This window comes from Panulirus ornatus, chromosome 55, assembly GCF_036320965.1.
Source record: "Panulirus ornatus isolate Po-2019 chromosome 55, ASM3632096v1, whole genome shotgun sequence".
NCBI lineage: Eukaryota > Metazoa > Arthropoda > Malacostraca > Decapoda > Palinuridae > Panulirus > Panulirus ornatus.
In genome coordinates, this window is record NC_092278.1 from 32,038,007 (window position 1) to 32,058,085 (window position 20,079).

The 20,079-nt window shown below is 40.5% G+C and overlaps 1 protein-coding gene across 4 annotated transcripts in view; it reads left to right on the forward strand.

The window, feature by feature from the left end:
• The window catches only part of Sptz (zinc finger FYVE-type containing 26 spastizin), a 75,931-nt gene that overhangs the window by 38,312 nt on the left and 17,540 nt on the right, over positions 1-20,079 (forward strand). For 2 of the 4 annotated variants that reach the window (XM_071693335.1, XM_071693336.1), the window contains one exon: positions 6,573-7,801. In XM_071693335.1, the coding sequence (XP_071549436.1) occupies positions 6,573-6,752 (180 nt within the window). In that variant the 3' untranslated portion in view covers positions 6,753-7,801. Of the gene's footprint in view, positions 1-6,572; positions 7,803-20,079 lie in introns of those variants that run through there. The other 2 variants (XR_011716709.1, XR_011716710.1) reach the window with 2 other exon arrangements.

A 20,079-nucleotide genomic window follows, 5' to 3' on the forward strand; every position in this document is an offset into this window, starting at 1 on the left:
CCATGGAGACATCACACACCCCTGCCGCAAACCTACATTCACTGAGAACCAATCACTTTCCTCTCTTCCTACACGTACACATGCCTTACATCCTCGATAAAAACTTTTCACTGCTTCTAACAACTTGCCTCCCACACCATATATTCTTAATACCTTCCACAGAGCATCTCTATCAACTCTATCATATGCCTTCTCCAGATCCATAAATGCTACATACAAATCCATTTGCTTTTCTAAGTATTTCTCACATACATTCTTCAAAGCAAACACCTGATCCACACATCCTCTACCACTTCTGAAACCGCACTGCTCTTCCCCAATCTGATGCTCTGTACATGCCTTCACCCTCTCAATCAATACCCTCCCATATAATTTACCAGGAATACTCAACAAACTTATACCTCTGTAATTTGAGCACTCACTCTTATCCCCTTTGCCTTTGTACAATGGCACTATGCACGCATTCCGCCAATCCTCAGGCACCTCACCATGAGTCATACATACATTAAATAACCTTACCAACCAGTCAACAATACAGTCACCCCCTTTCTTAATAAATTCCACTGCAATACCATCCAAACCTGCTGCCTTGCCGGCTTTCATCTTCCGCAAAGCTTTTACTACCTCTTCTCTGTTTACCAAATCATTTTCCCTAACCCTCTCACTTTGCACACCACCTCGACCAAAACACCCTATATCTGCCACTCTGTCATCAGACACATTCAACAAACCTTCAAAATACTCATTCCATCTCCTTCTCACAGTTACTTTTATTAGGGCTATAATGTTTTCTGCTGAGAAAACACTTGTGAAATTGTTCTTTAGTTCCTCAAATATTCTTACATCTACAGTTCTTCCCTATGATTCTGTTAACCCGATTATGTGCCCTTTACCTGACAAATTGTATTTGATGATTTTATGGAAGAGTTTTGGATTTTTCCTTTTTTGTCCACAATATATTTTTAAAGTTTCTTTGTTCTTCATTTCTTATCTTAGCATACTCATTCCTTTCTCTCTTATACCTTGCAAATGTCACCTGGCTGAAGTGCTGTCAATATCCTCTCCACTGCATATCTCAAAGCTCCTTTGCTTTTTGACATCTTTTGATAAATAATTTCTTTCCTCTCTCTTATCATTCCCTATATAATTGAGGCAAGAGGTAACCATGTTTGTTCTTCTTTGTTGTAACTTTCACTGAACCTCTTACCATAATCTCCTGGTTCCAGGCTTCTGAACTCCATTACTCATTGTGTTACCATAGACATTGTTGAGGTTTATATTGTTTCCACAATTATATCTCCTCATTATACTCTTTTAATCTCCTCATTTGCCACTTAGTCAAACATGAGCATTACACATATTAAATGTGTGTGTCATTACTATTTGTGATTACTGTATTTGCGTCGCAGGGAAAGAACTGTACGCTTATGTTGCTCCATCTATTAACCTTCTATGTATGTATCATGTCTTCATCCCCATTTGTGTATAAACACCCACATGGTGCCTCCCTAGTGTAGTGATTAGCATTACTTACCATGAGTCAGCCTGGGCCAGCCTGATGTAAGATCTGCATGGGTCCAAATTCAGGGCATAGCAGTTGGCCTACACCCAACCCAGGAGCTCATCCTCTCCTAGCTTAGGTTGGGGTGTATGTGTGTGTATGCTTACATAAAAGTAAAGACATGATACATATTATTATTATCATTATTATTTTGCTTTGTCGCTGTCTCCCGCGCCTGCAAGGTAGCGCAAGGAAACAGACGAAAGAAATGGCCCAACCCACCCCCACAAACATACACACACACACACACACGTCCACACACGCAAACATACACACCCACACATCCCAACGTACACACATATATGCACACACAGATACACACATGCACACAATTCACACTGTCTGCCCCTACTCACCCCCATCGCCACCCTGCCACACACAGAATAACATCCCCCTTCCCCCCTCATGTGCGTGAGGCAGCGCCAGGAAAAGACAACAAAGGCCCCATTCGCTCACACTCAGTCTCCAGCTGTCATGCAATAATGCCCGAAACCACAGCTCCCTTTCCACATCCAGGCCCCACAGAACTTTCCATGGTTTACCCCAGACGCTTCACATGCCCTGATTCAATCCATTGACAGCACGTCGACCTTGGTATACCACATCGATTCAATTCACTCTATTCCTTGCCCGCCTTTCACCCTCCTGCATGTTCAGGCCCCGACCCCTCAGAATCCATCTTTCCACCTCCAGTTTGGTTTCCCACTTCTCCTCGTTCCCGCCACCTCCGACACATATATCCTCTTGGTCAATCTTTCCTCACTCATTCTCTCCATGTGCCCAAACCATTTCAGAACACCCTCTTCTGCTCTCTCAACCATACTCTTTTTATTTCCACACATCTCTCCTACCCTATTATTACTTACTCGATCAAACCACCTCACACCACATATTGTCCTCAAACATCTCATTTCCAGCACATCCACCCTCCTGCGCACAACTCTATCCATAGCCCATGCCTCGCAACCATACAACATTGTTGGAACCACTATTCCTTCAAACATACCCATTTTTGCTTTCTAAGATAATGTTCTCGACTTCCACACATTCTTCAAGGCTCCCAGGATTTTCGCCCCCTCCCCCACCCTATGATTTACTTCTGCTTCCATGGTTCCATCCACTGCCAGATCCACTCCCAGATATATAAAACACTTCACTTCCTCCAGTTTTTCTCCATTCAAACTTACCTCCCAATTGACTTGACCCTCAACCCTACTGTACCTAATAACCTTGCTCTTATTCACATTTACTCTTAACTTTCTTCTTTCACACACTTTACCAAACTCAGTCACCAGCTTCTGCAGTTTCTCACATGAATCAGCCACGAGCGCTGTATCATCAGCGAACAACAACTGACTCACTTCCCAAGCTCTCTCATCCACAACAGACTGCATACTTGCCCCTCTTTCCAAAACTCTTGCATTCACCTCCCTAACAACCCCATCCATAAACAAATTAAACAACCATGGAGACATCACACACCCCTGCCACAAACCTACATTCACTGAGAACCAATCACTTTCCTCTCTTCCTACACGTACACATGCCTTACATCCTCGATAAAAACTTTTCACTGCTTCTAACAACTTGCCTCCCACACCATATATTCTTAGTACCTTCCACAGAGCATCTCTGTCAACTCTATCATATGCCTTCTCCAGATCCATAAATGCTATGTACAAATCCATCTGCTTTTCTAAGTATTTCTCGCATACATTCCTCAAAGCAAACACCTGATCCACACATCCTCTACCACTTCTGAAACCTCACTGCTCTTCCCCAATCTGATGCTCTGTACATGCCTTCACCCTCTCAATCAGTACCCTCCCATATAATTTACCAGGAATACTCAACAAACTTATACCTCTGTAATTTGAGCACTCACTCTTATCCCCTTTGCCTTTTTACAATGGCACTATGCAAGCATTCCGCCAATCCTCAGGCACCTCACCATGAATCATACATACATTAGATAACCTTACCAACCAGTCAACAATACAGTCACCCCCTTTTTTAATAAATTCCACTGCAATACCATCCAAACCTGCTGCCTTGCTGGCTTTCATCTTCCACAACGCTTTTACTACCTCTTCTTTGTTTACCAAATCATTTTCCCTAACCCTCTCACTTTGCACACCACCTCGACCAAGACACCCTATATCTGCCACTCTATCATCAAACACATTCAACATATATAGAAGGTTAAGAGACAGGGGAACACGAGTGTAAAACTCTGTCCCCTTGACACTCAAATATGCACACACCCCTGCTTATGCCAGGTACCCATTTATTGACCAGCTCTTAGGGGATGATGAGCACCTGAATTCTTCTTTCCCAGGAACTGAACTCATGTGGGCCCTTGTATGCTCATGAATAGTAATGTTAACCACTACACCACTGTGGCCCAAGTGTAATTACCTACCTGTATTCTACAAGGAGAGAGTTCTACACTTGTAAGGCTCCATCCTTTGAGTATTGTCTACTATCATACAACTTCTTAGATGTATGTATGCTGCCTTAGATAAATGTGTGTGTGTGTGTGTGTGTGTGTGTGTGTGTGTGTGTGTGTGCGTGTTTTATTACATATTTGTAATTACCTATTTTTATTGTATGTGGAGAGAATTTTACACTCATGGGGCCCATCTAATGAACTTTCTCTGCTATCATACAACTTTGTAAATTTATGTATGCTGTCTGCATTAACCACATCCTAAGTCATTCTGATTCATTCCTCTACCATTCTTGTACTATAAGAGTACTTTATATTTTTTCAACAAGCTTCTTGCTTAATTTCATGTTATGTCCTCTTGTTGCTCTGTCCCCCACATTTCTCAAAGAAGTGTTCACTGTCAATGGCATTGATCTGTTTCAAAAACTTAAAGGTATGCTATTGCAGATGCAATGACTAGACTTGGGAACACATTCTAGTTCTGCTTTTTGAACTGCTTTCTAAATATTTCCTTTTCCATTTACTTGAAAGCTGTTCTGATATTTGCCACAATACAGTTAGTTGTCTTGTATATCTTATATATCTGGGTACAGGTTAGGGAAGATGGTGACTCCCAAGTCCTTCTCATACACAGAATGCTGAAACTAATTCCCAGCTAGATTAATAATCATATGGAGGCCTTCTTTCACTCTGTCCCATCCTTATTACTTTACACTCGTTTGGGTTGAGTGTCATCAACCATGTATCAGACCAATTTTAGTTTGTGTAAGTTTCCTCGTATGCTATGCGGTCTTTCTCTCATTTCATTTCCCTCGTGACTTTTGCATCACCTGCAAGCATATGGAGGTAGGAATCCTTACCTTCAGGCAAGTAATTCACATAGATTAAGAAGAGTAACGGTCCCCGAACGAAACCCATTGGTGACTTTCATCCATTTGAAGAAGGGTTCTCTGACATATGTTCTTTTTTCCCTTCCTCTAAAATATTCTTTCCATGTGAGTAGTCTCTCCCTTATTCCTGCTAGGTATTTCAGCTTCTCTCATAGAAATCTAGGAGGTTTGTTACACATGACCTTTCCCTACACCTACAGTATATGTGCTGTATGGGGAGGAAGTTTTACATTTGTTCACCCCATCTCTTAGATTTATATATGCTGTCTGCATTAACTGTGTCCTCAGTCATTTTGTTCCATTCATCAACCACTCTATAAACGTATTTTTTTGCATTCTTTTTATTGAATTTCATACTTGATTTCATGTTATGTTCTTTGGGTGCTCTATTCCTGCATCTCACAAAGAACTATTTACTGTCCACATTGTCAGTTCCTTTTAAAAACTTAAAGACTCTGATTAGGTCACCCCTTACTCCTCTCTTTTCCAGGATGAGTAAAGTTAAAGCCTCCAGCTTCCTGTAAATTAGCTCTCTTACTTCTGGTACCATCTTTGTTGCCCATCTTTGGATCTTCTCTGTTGGCAGTCTGTGGTTCTGTGGGTGTGTTTACCAAATATGAGAAGCATATTTTAGTTCTGGTAAATGTATGACAGGTGGCAAGTGAGGAATGTTGTTGACTCCCAAGTCCTTGTCACGCACAGAATCTCAAAGCTTACACCCTGCTAAATAAAAATCATATTGAGGCCATTTTTGCTATGTCACATCCTCCTCACTTTATGTTTGCTGGGAATGAATTTCTTTGACCATTTTTCACACTTACTTTGAGTCTGTTTAGGTCCCCTTGTAAGCTGATGTAATCCTCTTTGTTTTCACTTCCCTTATGAGTTTGCATTGTCTGCAAACATATACAAGTAAGATTTCACACCTTCAGGCAAGTCATTAATATAGATCTTGAAGAGTTATATGTGTGTGTGTTGTGTGTGTGTGTGGTGTGTGTGTGTGTGTCTGCCTAAAAGTGATTACCTCTTTGTATACTTTTGGGGAGGGTGTTCTACCCTCATTGGGTCCTATCTGTTAGACTTTCCGTACTGTCATGTAACATTTTCAACTTTTATGTGCTGTCTTCATTCAGTTTCATTACTTAGTTATGTATGCTTAACTCTGTTACTATGGAAATATTTCTTTCCATCTTTTCTAATAAGTTTCTTACTTTATTTTTTTGCTATGATCTCTGGTTGCCTTCTTTGTGCATTCTTTAAAGAACATTCTCTGTTCATATTGTCAAATTGATGTAGGAATTTGAAGGTTATAAATTAAATCTTCCATTATTCTTTTCTCCTCCATTGTGAACTAATTTATGACCATTTACTTTTCCCTGTAAATCATATTTGTTTCCGTCCTGTGGACCCTTACCATAAGATCTTCTTTGTGTTATGGCCTTACTTGAGATTCACATTCTAATTTATTTATTAAATGAGTCATAAATAATTTATTGAATATTTCTTTATCTGTATAATTAAATGCAATTCTATTATCAACCAGAAGACAATATGCCTCCTTTTTGACCTCATAAGTCGCTTACTTACGTGTCTGTATCTGTGTATAACATGTTTATAAATACAGTAAGTGCAAGTTAATAACATAATTTGTTTGTCCCTGCTTTCTTGTCAGATGGAAGCTTTCATCAGCTGTGGGCGTTTGAAGTCAGCTTACCTGGTGGCAGTGCACCATGGGTGTCATGAGGACGTTGAGAGGGTGCAAGAAGTGGCTTTGATTAAAGGACAGGTCCATGTTGCAACCATGTGCAGCAAATGGCTCACAAATTACCATAGCTGCATAAATGCCTCTTGATCACATCATGAAATGTTGTTGATAATCACTCCTATGTTATTGTCATAGGAGAAACCCAGCAGGTAATATCTTTCTTTAGAAGGCAGCACTGTTACGGTCATCATGAAATAGATCTGAAGACTTCTGCTACTGAGATTACAGCAAAATTAGTTTAGTGAGCTCCCTGCTATTGATTTTGCTAGCTTGATTTCTTTGCTTTACTGCTTTTACATAAGAATATGAGTTGTGGATTTTAGACTTATTACAGAAATTATTTTATTCATATGTCATTATGACATGTATATATATATATATTTTTGCTTATTCCAGACATGGTAAGCTAAAAATTGATAATGGCATTAACAAATCCAGAAGAAATGCAGTCATCAGAATGGTTTGGGAATTTTACAGGAATTCATAAAGTTTTTCAATGTAAAGTACAGAAGAGTATTTAGGGTTAACTGATTTAGAAATATTTGTAATGATTAAACAAATGTACACCTGGTAGGGAAGTATTTGAATATTTTATCTATACAGAAGTTTAGCACTGCAGATTTAAGGAAGTGTAACCCAGTATATTTTTGATACCTTTATATAAAAACAGAACTTGATTATATTTTCATATTATTTTACATTCATATGCAGGTACCATAAATCATTGTAAATTATGCTTTTAAGGTAAATAAGTTTGAGTACACAAAATTTTAGATGAATAGATGAAAAAAGCTTTTATGATCCTAATAGAAGTTGTGCACTGTTAGTTAGGGTGATAAATTTAAGGACTAGGAGTGTCTCCATTCATGAATTCTTATATATATATATATTTTATTTTTTCATTTATTTTGCTTTGTCGCTGTCTCCCACATTAGCGAGGTAGTGCAAGGAAACAGACGAAAGAATGGCCCAACCCACCCACATACACATGTATATACATACACGTCCACACACGCAATATACATACCTATACATCTCAATGTACACATATATATACACACACAGACATATACATATATACACATGTACACAATTCATACTGTCTGCCTTTATTTATTCCCATCACCACCCCGCCTTACATGGAATTACAACCCCCTCCCCCCTCATGTGTGCGAGGTAGCACTAGGAAAAGACAACAAAGGCCCCATTCGTTCACACTCAGTCTCTAGCTGTCATGTAATAATGCACCGAAACCACAACTCCCTTTCCACATCCAGGCCCCACAGAACTTTCATTGGTTTACCCCAGACGCTTCACGTGACCTGGTTCAATCCATTGACAGCACGTCGACCCCGATATACCACATCGTTCCAATTCACTCTATTCCTTGCACGCCTTTCACCCTCCTGCATGTTTAGGCCCCGATCACTCAAAATCTTTTTCACTCCATCTTTCCACCTCCAATTTGGTCTCCCACTTCTCATTCCCTCCACCTCTGACACATATATCCTCTTGGTCAATCTTTCCTCACTCATTCTCTCCATGTGACCAAACCATTTCAAAACACCCTCTTCTGCTCTCTCAACGACACTCTTTTCATTTCCACACATCTCTCTTACCCTATTATTACTTACTCGATCAAACCACCTCACACCACATATTGTCCTCAAACATCTCATTTCCAGCACATCCACCCTCCTGTGCACAACTCTATCCATAGCCCACGTCTCACAACCATACATCATTGTTGGAACCACTATTCCTTCAAACATAGCCATTTTTGCTTTCCGAGATAATGTTCTCGACTTCTGAACATTCTTCAAGGCTCCCAGAACTTTCGCCCCCTCCCGCACCCTATGATTCACTTCCACTTCCATGGTTCCATCCGGTGCCAGATCCACTCCCAGATATCTAAAACACATTACTTCCTCCAGTTTTTCTCCATTCAAACTTACCTCCCAATTGACTTGACCCTCAACCCTACTGTACCTAATAACCTTGCTCTTATTCACATTTACTCTTAACTTTCTTCTTTCACACACTTTACCAAACTCAGTCACCAGCTTCTGCAGTTTCTCACATGAATCAGCCACCAGCGCTGTACCATCAGCGAACAACAACTGACTCACTTCCCAAGCTCTCTCATCCACAACAGACTGCATACTTGCCCCTCTTTCCAAAACTCTTGCATTCACCTCCCTAACAACCCCATCCATAAACAAATTAAACAACCATGGAGACATCACACACCCCTGCCGCAAACCTACATTCACTGAGAACCAATCAATTTCCTCTCTTCCTACACGTACACATGCCATACATCCTAGATAAAAACTTTTCACTGCTTTTAACAACTTGCCTCCCACACCATATATTCTTAATACCTTCCACAGAGCATCTCTATCAACTCTATCATATGCCTTCTCCAGATCCATAAATGCTACATACAAATCCATTTGCTTTTCTTAGTATTTCTCACATACATTCCTCAAAGCAAACACCTGATCCACACATCCTCTACCACTTCTGAAACCACACTGCTCTTCCTCATTCTGATGCTCTGTACATGCCTTCACTCTCTCAATCAATACCCTCCCATATAATTTATCAGGAATACTCAACAAACTTAGACCTCTGTAATTTGAGCACTCACTCTTATCCCCTTTGCCTTTGTACAATGGCACTATGCATGCATTCCGCCAATCCATAAATGCTACATACAAATCCATTTGCTTTTCTAAGTATTTCTCACATACATTCTTCAAAGCAAACACCTGATCCACATATCCTCTACCACTTTTGAAACCACACTGCTCTTCCCCAATCTGATGCTCTGTACATGCTTTCACCCTCTGAATCAATACCCTCCCATTTAATTTTCCAGGAATACTCAACAAACTTATACCTCTGTAATTTGAGCACTCACTTTTATTCCCTTTGCCTTTGTACAATGGCACTGTGCAAGCATTCTGCCAATCTTCAGGCACCTCACCATGAGTCATACACACATTAAATAACCTTACCAACCAGTCAACAATATAGTCACCCCCTTTTTTAATAAATTCCACTGCAATACCATTCAAACCTGCTGCCTTGCCGGCTTTCATCTTCCGCAAAGCTTTTACCACCTTTTCTCTGTTTACCAAATCATTCTCCCTAACCCTCTCACTTTGCACACCAAAGGATTGGTGGAATGCTTGCATAGTGCCATTGTACAAAGTCAAAGGGGATAAAAGTGAGTGCTCAAATTACAGAGGTATAAGTTTGTTGAGTATTCCTGGGAAATTATATGGGAGGGTATTGATTGAGAGGGTGAAGGCATGTACAGAGCATCAGATTGGGGAAGAGCAGTGTGGTTTCAGAAGTGGTAGAGGACGTGTGGATCAGGTGTTTGCTTTGAAGGATGTATGTGAGAAATACTTAGAAAAGCAAATGGATTTGTATGTAGCATTTATGGATCTGGAGAAGGCATATGATAGATTTGGTAGAGACACTCTGTGGAAGGTATTAAGAATACATGGTGTGGGAGGCAAGTTGTTAGAAGCAGTGAAAAGTTTTTATTGAAGGTGTAAGGCATGTGTACTTGCAGGAAGAGAGGAAAGTGATTGGTTCTCAGTGAATGTAGGTTTGTGGCAGGGGTGTGTGATGTCTCCATGGTTGTTTAATTTGTTTATGGATGGGGTTGTTGGGGAGGTGAATGCAAAAGTTTTGGGAAGAGGGGCAAGTATGCAGTCTGTTGTGGATGAGAGAGCTTGGGAAGTGAGTCAGTTGTTGTTCGCTGATGATATAGCGCTGGTGGCTGATCCGTGTGAGAAACTGCAGAATCTGGTGACTGAGTTTGGTAAAGTGTGTGAAAGAAGAAAGCTGAGAGTAAATGTGAATAAGAGCAAGGTTATTAGGTACAGTAGAGTTGAGGGACAAGTCAATTGGGAGGTAAGTTTGAATGGAGAAAAACTGGAGGAAGTAAAGTGTTTCAGATATCTGGGAGTGGATTTGGCAGCGGATGGAACCATGGAAGCGAAAGTGAATCATAGGGTGGGGGAGGGGGCGAAAATTCTGGGAGCCTTGAAGAATGTGTGGAAGTTGAGAACATTATCTCGGAAAGCAAAAATGGGTATGTTTGAAGGAATAGTGGTTCCAACAATGTTATATGTTTGCGAGGCGTAGGCTATAGATAGAGTTGTGTGGAGGAGGGTGGATGTGCTAGAAATGAGATGTTTGAGGACAATATGTGGTGTGAGGTGGTTTGATCGAGTAAGTAATGTAAGGGTAAGAGAGATGTGTGGAAATAAAAAGAGTGTGGTTGAGAGAGCACAAGAGGGTGTTTTGAAATGGTTTGGGCACATGGAGAGAATGAGTGAGGAAAGATTGACCAAGAGGATATATGTGTCAGAGGTGGGGGGAACGAGGAGAAGTGGGAGACCAAATTGGAGGTGGAAAGATGGAGTGAAACAGATTTTGAGTGATCGGGGCCTGAACATGCAGGAGGGTGAAAGGTGTGCAAGGAATAGAGTGAATTGGATCGATGTGGTATACTGGGGTCGACGTGCTGTCAATGGATTGAATCAGGGCATGTGAAGCGTCTGGGGTGGGCCATGGAAGGTTATGTGGGGCCTGGATGTGTAAGGGGAGCTGTGGTTTCGGGCATTATTGCATGACAGCTGGAGACTGGGTGTGAACGAAAGGGGCCTTTGTTGTCTTTTCTTAGCGCTACCTCGCACACATGAGGGGGGAGGGGGATGTTATTCCATGTGTGGCGAGGTCGTGATGGGAATGAATAAAGGCAGACAGTGTGAATTGTGTGCATGTGTATATATGTATGTGTCTGTGTGTGTATATATATGTGTACGTTGAGATGTATTGGTGTGTATATTTGCGTGTGTGGACGTGTACGTATATACATGTGTATGTGGGTGGGTTGGGCCATTTCTTTCGTCTGTTTCCTTACGCTACCTTGCAAATGCGGGAGACAGTGACAAAGCAAAATATAGATAAATAAATATATATATGTATATATATATGTATGTCCTGGAAAGAGGGGCAAGTATGAAGTCTGTTGGGGATGAGAGAGCTTGGGAAGTGAGTCAGTTGTTGTTCGCTGATGATACAGCGCTGGTGGCTGATTCATGTGAGAAACTGCAGAAGCTGGTGACTGAGTTTGGTAAAGTGTGTGGAAGAAGAAAGTTGAGAGTAAATGTGAATAAGAGCAAGGTTATTAGGTACAGTAGGGGTGAGGGTCAAGTCAATTGGGAGGTGAGTTTGAATGGAGAAAAACTGGAGGAAGTGAAGTGTTTTAGATATCTGGGAGTGGATCTGTCAGCGGATGGAACCATGGAAGCGGAAGTGGATCATAGGGTGGGGGAGGGGGCGAAAATTTTGGGAGCCTTGAAAAATGTGTGGAAGTCGAGAACACTATCTCGGAAAGCAAAAATGGGTATGTTTGAGGGAATAGTGGTTCCAACAATGTTGTATGGTTGCGAGGCGTGGGCTATGGATAGAGATGTGCGCAGGAGGATGGATGTGCTGGAAATGAGATGTTTGAGGACAATGTGTGGTGTGAGGTGGTTTGATCGAGTAAGTAACGTAAGGGTAAGAGAGATGTGTGGAAATAAAAAGAGCGTGGTTGAGAGAGCAGAAGAGGGTGTTTTAAAATGGTTTGGGCACATGGAGAGAATGAGTGAGGAGAGATTGACCAAGAGGATATATGTGTCGGAGGTGGAGGGAACGAGGAGAAGAGGGAGACCAAATTGGAGGTGGAAAGATGGAGTGAAAAAGATTTTGTGTGATCGGGGCCTGAACATGCAGGAGGGTGAAAGGAGGGCAAGAAATAGAGGAAATTGGAGTCATGTGGTATACAGGGGTTGACGTGCTGTCAGTGGATTGAAGCAAGGCATGTGAAGCGTCTGGGGTAAACCATGGAAAGCTGTGTAGGTATGTATATTTGCGTGTGTGGACGTGTGTATGTACATGTGTATGGGGGGGGGGGGTTGGGCCATTTCTTTCGTCTGTTTCCTTGCGCTACCTCGCAAACGCGGGAGACGGCGACAAAGTATAAAAAAAAAAAAAAAAAAAAAAAAAATATGTATGTATGTGTATATGAGTAGATGGGCCATTCTTCATCTTTCCTGGCGCTAACTCAATGACGCGGGATATGGGGATTAAGTATAATTGCAGGTAAAGTATGTGATTATAATGGTGATACTGCAGTCTGAAGAATGTAGTGGAAGATGGTAATCTCCCTTAGTCTTTCTTTCCATATTGGAGTCCCGTTAAGAATTGCATTGTTATATATAGTTATTATTATAAAGTCTTACAGTCATATCCTTATCATCATTTTATATATATATCTCTGTTATTTTATGTAATGATGATGTTTATTTTATTCTATTCTTGTGTATAGAGAATAGTGACTGCTTTTGTTGATCTTAGATCACATTAAGACAAATCATTTATCTTTTAAAGAAGAGAAATATCCAATTACATTGTTTTTACTTAAGGTCAGTGATTATTCCCAGGTACTGTGAAAATATTGGGTTATTTTATTTTCCACATAACGTAAAACAAATTTTATCATTTCTTTTTAATAACTAAGTGAAAGAGTTTGTGCAGTTGTTGGGACTTATAAGACTACCTCAAACTGTGTAATGAATTTGTTTCTTTGATTCAGATTGAAATATTCATTATGGCAGGTATTATACATAATATTTTTTCTTGAAATATGAAATGATGATGTTACTGTACACTGTTGCCTAAATGCAGAATTCATACACTTTTACAGTTTCACTTTGCCTTTATGGCTTAGATGACATCCGTTTTCATTAAGTACTAATGGGGCAGGGAAGAAAGAATTCTAATTCCCTATTGCCCGTATGTTATAGAAGGCAACTAAAGGGGGTAGGAGTGGGTGGCTGGAAACCTCCCCTTCTTGTATTTCAAAATCTAAATGAGGCAACAGAAGAAGGAGCCAAACAGGAAGTGCTCATCCTTCTTGAAGGCTCAGTTTGGGGTGTTTGAATGTGTGTGAATGTAACCAACATGAGAAGAGAGGAGAGATAGGTAGTATGTTTGAGGAAAGAAACCTGGATGTTCTGGCTCTGAGTGAAAGGAAGCTCAAGGGTAAAGGGGAAGAATGTTTTGGAAATGTCTTGGGAGTAAAGTCAGGGGTTGGTTAGAGGATAAGAGGTAAGAAGGGAATAGCACTACTCCTGAAACAGGAGTTGTGGGAGTGTGTGATAGAGTGTAAGGCAGTAAACTCTAGACTGATATAGATGAAACTGAAAGTGGATGGGTGATTATTGGTGCTTATGCACCTGGCCGTGAGAAGAAAGATCATGAGAGGCAAGTGTTTTGGGAGCAGCTGAGTGTGTCAGTAGTTTTGGTGCACGGGATTGGGTATTATTGATGGGTGATTTGAATGTGAAAGTAAGTGATATGACAGTTGAGGGTATAATTGGTGTGCATGGGAGATCTTGCATGTTTGTGGAAAGAATGCCAGTATTCCATATGTGGGTGAGGCAGAAAGAAAAGACAGCTACCTGAGTCAGAGGAGTGCAACTTGACAACCACATAAGTGCTTGCTCACTACGCACGCACCACTAATCCTCCCTATACTAAGTGGGTAGTACTGGTAATATACCTCCCTGGTCATTTAGCTGCCTACCAGCTACTGCCTACTACTTTCTAAAATTGGTGGGCCTTACATTAATTGCATTAATTGAAATGCTGTTGTAAAATAGAAATGCTAAAACTCCTTTCTTTGCTCAACAAGGGATGTAACACTTACACAGTGCTCAGTGAGTCACTGACCATCACTTGGATGAGATGTGCACAACAGCCCAACTCATTGGCAAGCATGCAGATGGACACTGCAGTTAATAATTGTAACATGAACTGTGAACCTCTTAACACTTAGATTTCTTTAGGGAAATGCTCTCTGTATCTATTCCTGGTAGAGGTACAGCCACAGGCAATTTACTGACAATAGGGTAATCATCAGAATATACTTATTGCCTTGGATAAAGTCTAGCCTATTAAAAAGATAGCTACTCTCTGAAAGGGGGTTGCCATTAATGGAGTTTAACCAAATGGAGCATCAAAAAATCTCTCCTTTGGGATTGTATATTCACATGTACCACAATTTTAATGCCATTCCTTCTCCATTGATTTAGAGTCAGTAAATTCTGTTTGTTGTCTTGCTGGTAGTTTTCTGTACCCCAAAGTGGCCTCTCATCATGGATTCATGGACTAACATTAAAACTTTCTCCCTGCATTCTCCATGTAGCAAAAGATGTAAAACTGAATTATCTCATTCCTATTCATACCCTTTACGTAGATGATTTGCCAACTAGATGATCTCAAACTTTACACTCCCAATATATTTCTTTTGATAAAAGTTCCAAGTGCCTCATTAACCTCTTGCTCTTCTAGGGTAACAGGGAAATCCTTAAATGTTATGTTGTTACTCCTAGCTACCCTTATAAGCTTCGTTCTGGTATCACTCTCCTCTGATCTTTACAGCTGTTATATAGTCTCCTCTCCTGGAAGTGGGGTCATTGTATGGAGGGTAGGATCATGCTCCACTGAAGTCACCTTCTTGGAGAACTCATTTTCTCACCAGGGATACCATCTTGATGGCCTCCTTCTATTGGCATTGTTTCCACAGGCATCATGGGAGTTACTGCTTCAGGGATGTTTCCGATGATCATATCATGCAGACAGTGGTTTTGACTTCACCTGTGTAATAAAGCAAGAAGCATGGATGCAAGTGATTGGGTAAATCCAGGTGACTCTGTAAATAAGAATGTATTTCTTAATACCACCTGTCATCAGCTCTAGCAAGATACAGTTTGACTTAACAACCACACCAGTACATCCAGTGTCTTGTAAAACCCCCACATTGTTTTGCCCTTGATGTATCCTTGTTTGTTGCACAATCTGCAGTTGATAGAACCAAGAATGTGTTTTGTCAAGTTGCACTCATCTGTCTTTCTTTCTGCCTCACCCACATGTGGACTGCTGGCATTCTGTCCTCAAACATACAATCTCTCCTTTTCATACATAATTCTTTATGACACCTAACTCACATAACTCATTCTTTGTAACCCTAGATTTTCTTAGAGTGCTGAATAGCCTTAGAAGCTCCAGTGCTGGGCTTATAATCCTTAATTATGTAATCCAATGCAAGAATGTGTATCAAAGTTACAGCTGTACTTGAGGGTACAGTGACTACTTTTTGTGGTTGTTCCACAAACAATGTGTCATTCTTCTTGCTGTTGCTTTTAACTTGAGCATGTCATACAGTAGAAGGCCTCAAGGGTTTCTTGGAGCAGAAGACAGTTACGAGCTAGGTGTCCTGCCTTGTCACACAGGAAGCATCTTCTTTCCCTAAAGGTCCATGAGGTAACATTGTTAATGAGTGTGTTGCCTTAGGAGATGATTTGATTTGCCTGATGTCTCTCCATAGCCTACATCAGAATTTTGCAAGGAAGTCCTCGAATGTGTGGCCAGATACCTTTCTGTAAAGTTAATTAATGCTGACAACATCGGTGGAGTTTCAAAAATACTCTCAATTCACAGTGACACTTCTTCAGAAACAATTTCCAAATGATCAAGTTAGTGAGACCCTTATAAGACTTACTTATATCTGACACATCTATCTGTAGGTTAAAATAAGTACAATTATGCAATGAATTACACCATGGTCATTCTCTTGTCTGGTTAGGTCTCTCTAAATCTCAAAAGATATCCCTCTTTTCTCAGCTTTATAAAAACCTTACCAATTATTAGAGGAATCAAATAGAGAGCCCAGTTGTCTCATGGCATTTGATTTTTTGAAGCACCAAGAAACCTCTCCAGGTAGACATCAGAGATCTCTACTTGTTTGTTTCATGAAGGAAGCTTGGATTTTGATTCCAAGGCTTGGGTGACAGATGCCTGAGCCATGATGGCTTTGTTTGATTAGTGTATAGCATTTCAATTTCATGTTTTCTTATCTTTTCCCTTTCTGTGTTTTCTCTTTGTTTCTTCTTTCATTCCCTTCGTCATGGGCCCACATGTTTTGCTTAAGCTTACTTTTGCTATTCCCATATAAACATTTTCAGATGATCTTTTTCATACCCATGTTTTCTCTCAGCATTAATTTAGTAAATATTGAATACACATTCATCTTAACTTCTCATATGAATAACAATGGAGTTCATTCTTGTAGTCAGGATTTTTGTGGGTTTTGTAAAGTGCTAGTTTTTGTGTGAAGATACATAAAAACTTTGAATGATTTATAGTTTATATATTTTGGTTTCCTTTAAAAGATATCTAGAAACTTAAAACTAATCATGTAAAATAACATATTTTGGCTTTCTTAAAATAGTCATGACTTTACATTAAGATCATTAACTAAAATTTCTCAATTACTTTTTCCCTTTCATTATTATATGATTTATATTTGGCTGCAAACCCTCCCCTTCTTGTATTTCAATCTCTAAAAGAGGAAACAAAAGAAGGAGTCAAGCGGGAAGTGCTCATCCTCCTTATAGGCTCAGATTGGGATGTCTGGAGAAGGCATACGATAGGGTTCATAGAGATGCTTTGTGGAAGGTCTTAAGAATATATTGTGAGGGAGGTAGGCTGCTAGAAGCAGTGACAAATTTTTTTCAAGTTTGTAAGGGAATACATCAGGGTAATACTTTTAGATTTTGACAAACACATGAGGTGTATTGTTAATTTTAGTTTTTGACAATTTTAGAGCTTCGCTGCCTCTGGGAACACTGCGCTGGAGTTGCCCTCTGCCAGTGACCTGTCAAGATTGAGGCAAGAGGCTAAGAAGCAGCACTGGAGTCTGCCAGTTGTGCTGAGGGGTAAAAGAAACCAGTGATTGAAGTGATGGTGCTGAATATGTGTGGGATGACTAGTGAGAGTAAAAGGGAGATTGTGGAGAGGTTTAAAAGTTGTAGTATGGATGTGGTAGGGATTGGGGAACTCATATCTCTTGGCAGGGTGTGTGGAGTGATATCTCTAGGCAGGAAGTGTTGAGTGAAAATGGAAATGATGAATGCAAGTTATGGGAAGGCATGGAAGGAGGTGTAGTATCGACAGGAATGAGTGAAAATTATTGAGGAAGAGGAAAAGAAGGATGTTTAATTCTGCTATCACCAAAAGTATGGGAGGGTGAGAGGAGAGATTAGGATTGTGAAGTATACATGGGTATGTATATGCGCCTGTGAATATGAAGATTGTATGAGGTAAGGATGAAATGAAGCTTTTCTGGAGAAATTTGAATGACTGTATAAATTACTTTAAGAATGAGAGAAAAGTGGTTGTATTGGGTGATATGAATGTGAAAATGGGATGTGATGAAATTGGTGAGATAGTTGGTAAATGGGGAGTGCCTGGAGTAAATAAGAATAGAAGCTGTCTTGTGGATATTTGTGCTGAGAGGGGTCTGTTGCTTGCAAACACCTTTTCAGCACAAGATGATCCCCAGATATACATGGATGAGGAATGATGGAAGAGAAGAGCAAAAGGCTTTGATTGACTATGTGGCAGTGGATGAAAGATTGAGAAAGGCAGTGCTGGATGCTAGAGTTGTGAGAGGATTCTTTGGAGACCTTGACCATTTTGCAGTTCTTGTGGGTATGAGGATCAGGGAGAAGTGGAGGTATGGTGTCAGGTAGAATGGAGGGGTAAAAGTGTTGGCAAGCGAGAAGATGAATCAGGAAATATACAGGGAGGAGTATGAAAGAAAGGTAACAGAAAGCATAGATGGAGGTGCAGTGAATGTAGGAATGCAGTCATGTGTGAATGAGGTGTCTAAAATGTCCTAGTGAAATTCTAGTAAAGGTTGTAGATCAGTAGTTGGTTACAAGGTAGTGAGATACAGGAATAAAAAGGGCAATGCATGGTGGACAGAAGAGATTAGAAATGCTGTGGAAGAGAAGTAAAATGCATATGGTAGATTGCTCAATAGAAATGTCCCAGAGGAAGTTCAGCAAAGGAGGAGGGAAGAATACAAAATATGTAAGTGGAATGTTAAGAAGCTGATAGAGAAAAGCAAAGAAAGAAAGGAAGTTATGAAGAAAGTTTCAGGATAGTAAGAAACTATAGTGGAAGGAGGTGAAGAAAGAAAGAGGTGGATGTAAGAGTGGAATTGATGACATGAGAAGCAAGGAAGGGGAATTGCTGAAACAAAATGAGAAAGTGAAAGGAAGATGGAGAGTACTGTGAAGAACTGATGAATGTAGAAAAAGGGGAGGCAGCAATTATTACAGGCATGGGCATGGAGGAGGGAGGGAAGAGAATACAAATGCAGGGACCAGTAGAAAAAAGGAGGTAAGAAGGGCAATAATGAGGCTGATTGGTTCCCAGTGAACGTTAGTCTGTGGCAGGGGTGTGTGATATTATCATGGTTGTTCAATTTGTTTATGGATGGGGTGGTTAGGGAGGTAAATGGAAGAGTTTTGGAGAGAGGAGTGAGTATACAGTCTGTTGGAGATGAAAGGGCTTGGGAAGTGAATCAGTTGGTGTTTACTGATGATACAGCACTCGTGGCTGATTTGAGATAGAAACTGCAGAAGTTGGTGACTGAGTTTGGAAAAGTATGTGAAAAGAAAAAGTTGAGAATAAATGTGAATAAGAACAAGGTTATTATCAGCTTCAGCAGAGTTGAGGGGCAAGTTAGATGGGATGTAAGTTTGAATGGAGAAAAATTGGAGGTAGTGAAGTGTTTTTGATGTCTGGAGTGGACTTGGCAGCGAATGGAACTATGGAGGAGGAAGTGAGTCATAGGGTGGGGGAAGGGGCGAAGGTTGTGGGAGCAATGAAGAATGTGTGGAAAGAGAATGCTATCTTAGAGAGCAAAACTGGGTTTGTTTGAAGGATTAGTAGTTTCAACAATATTATATGGTTGCATGGCATGGGCTATAGATAGGGTTGTATGGAGGAGGGAGGATGTGTTGGAAATGAAATGTTTGAGGACAATATGTGGTGTGATGTGGTTTCATTGGGTAAGTAATGAAAGTAAGAGATGTATGGTAATAAAAAGATTGTGGTTGAGAGAGCAGAAGAGGGAGTGTTGAAATGGTTTGGACATATGGAGAGAATGAGTAAGGAAAGGTTGACAAAGAGGATATATGTCTGAAGTGTGGGGGAACAAGAAGCAGGATAACAAATTGGAGGTGGAAGGATGCAGTGAAAAAGATCTTAAGCGATCAGGGCCTGAACATAGAGGAGGGTGAACGGTATGCATGGAAGAGAGTGAACTGGAATGATGTGGTATACCGGGACTGACTTGTGTCTGGGGTAAATCATGGAAAGGTGTATGGGGCCTGGATGTGGATAGGGAGCTGTGGTTTTCTTGCATTACACATGACAGCTAGAGAATGATCGTGAGCAGATGTGGCCTTTTTCATCTTTTTCCTAG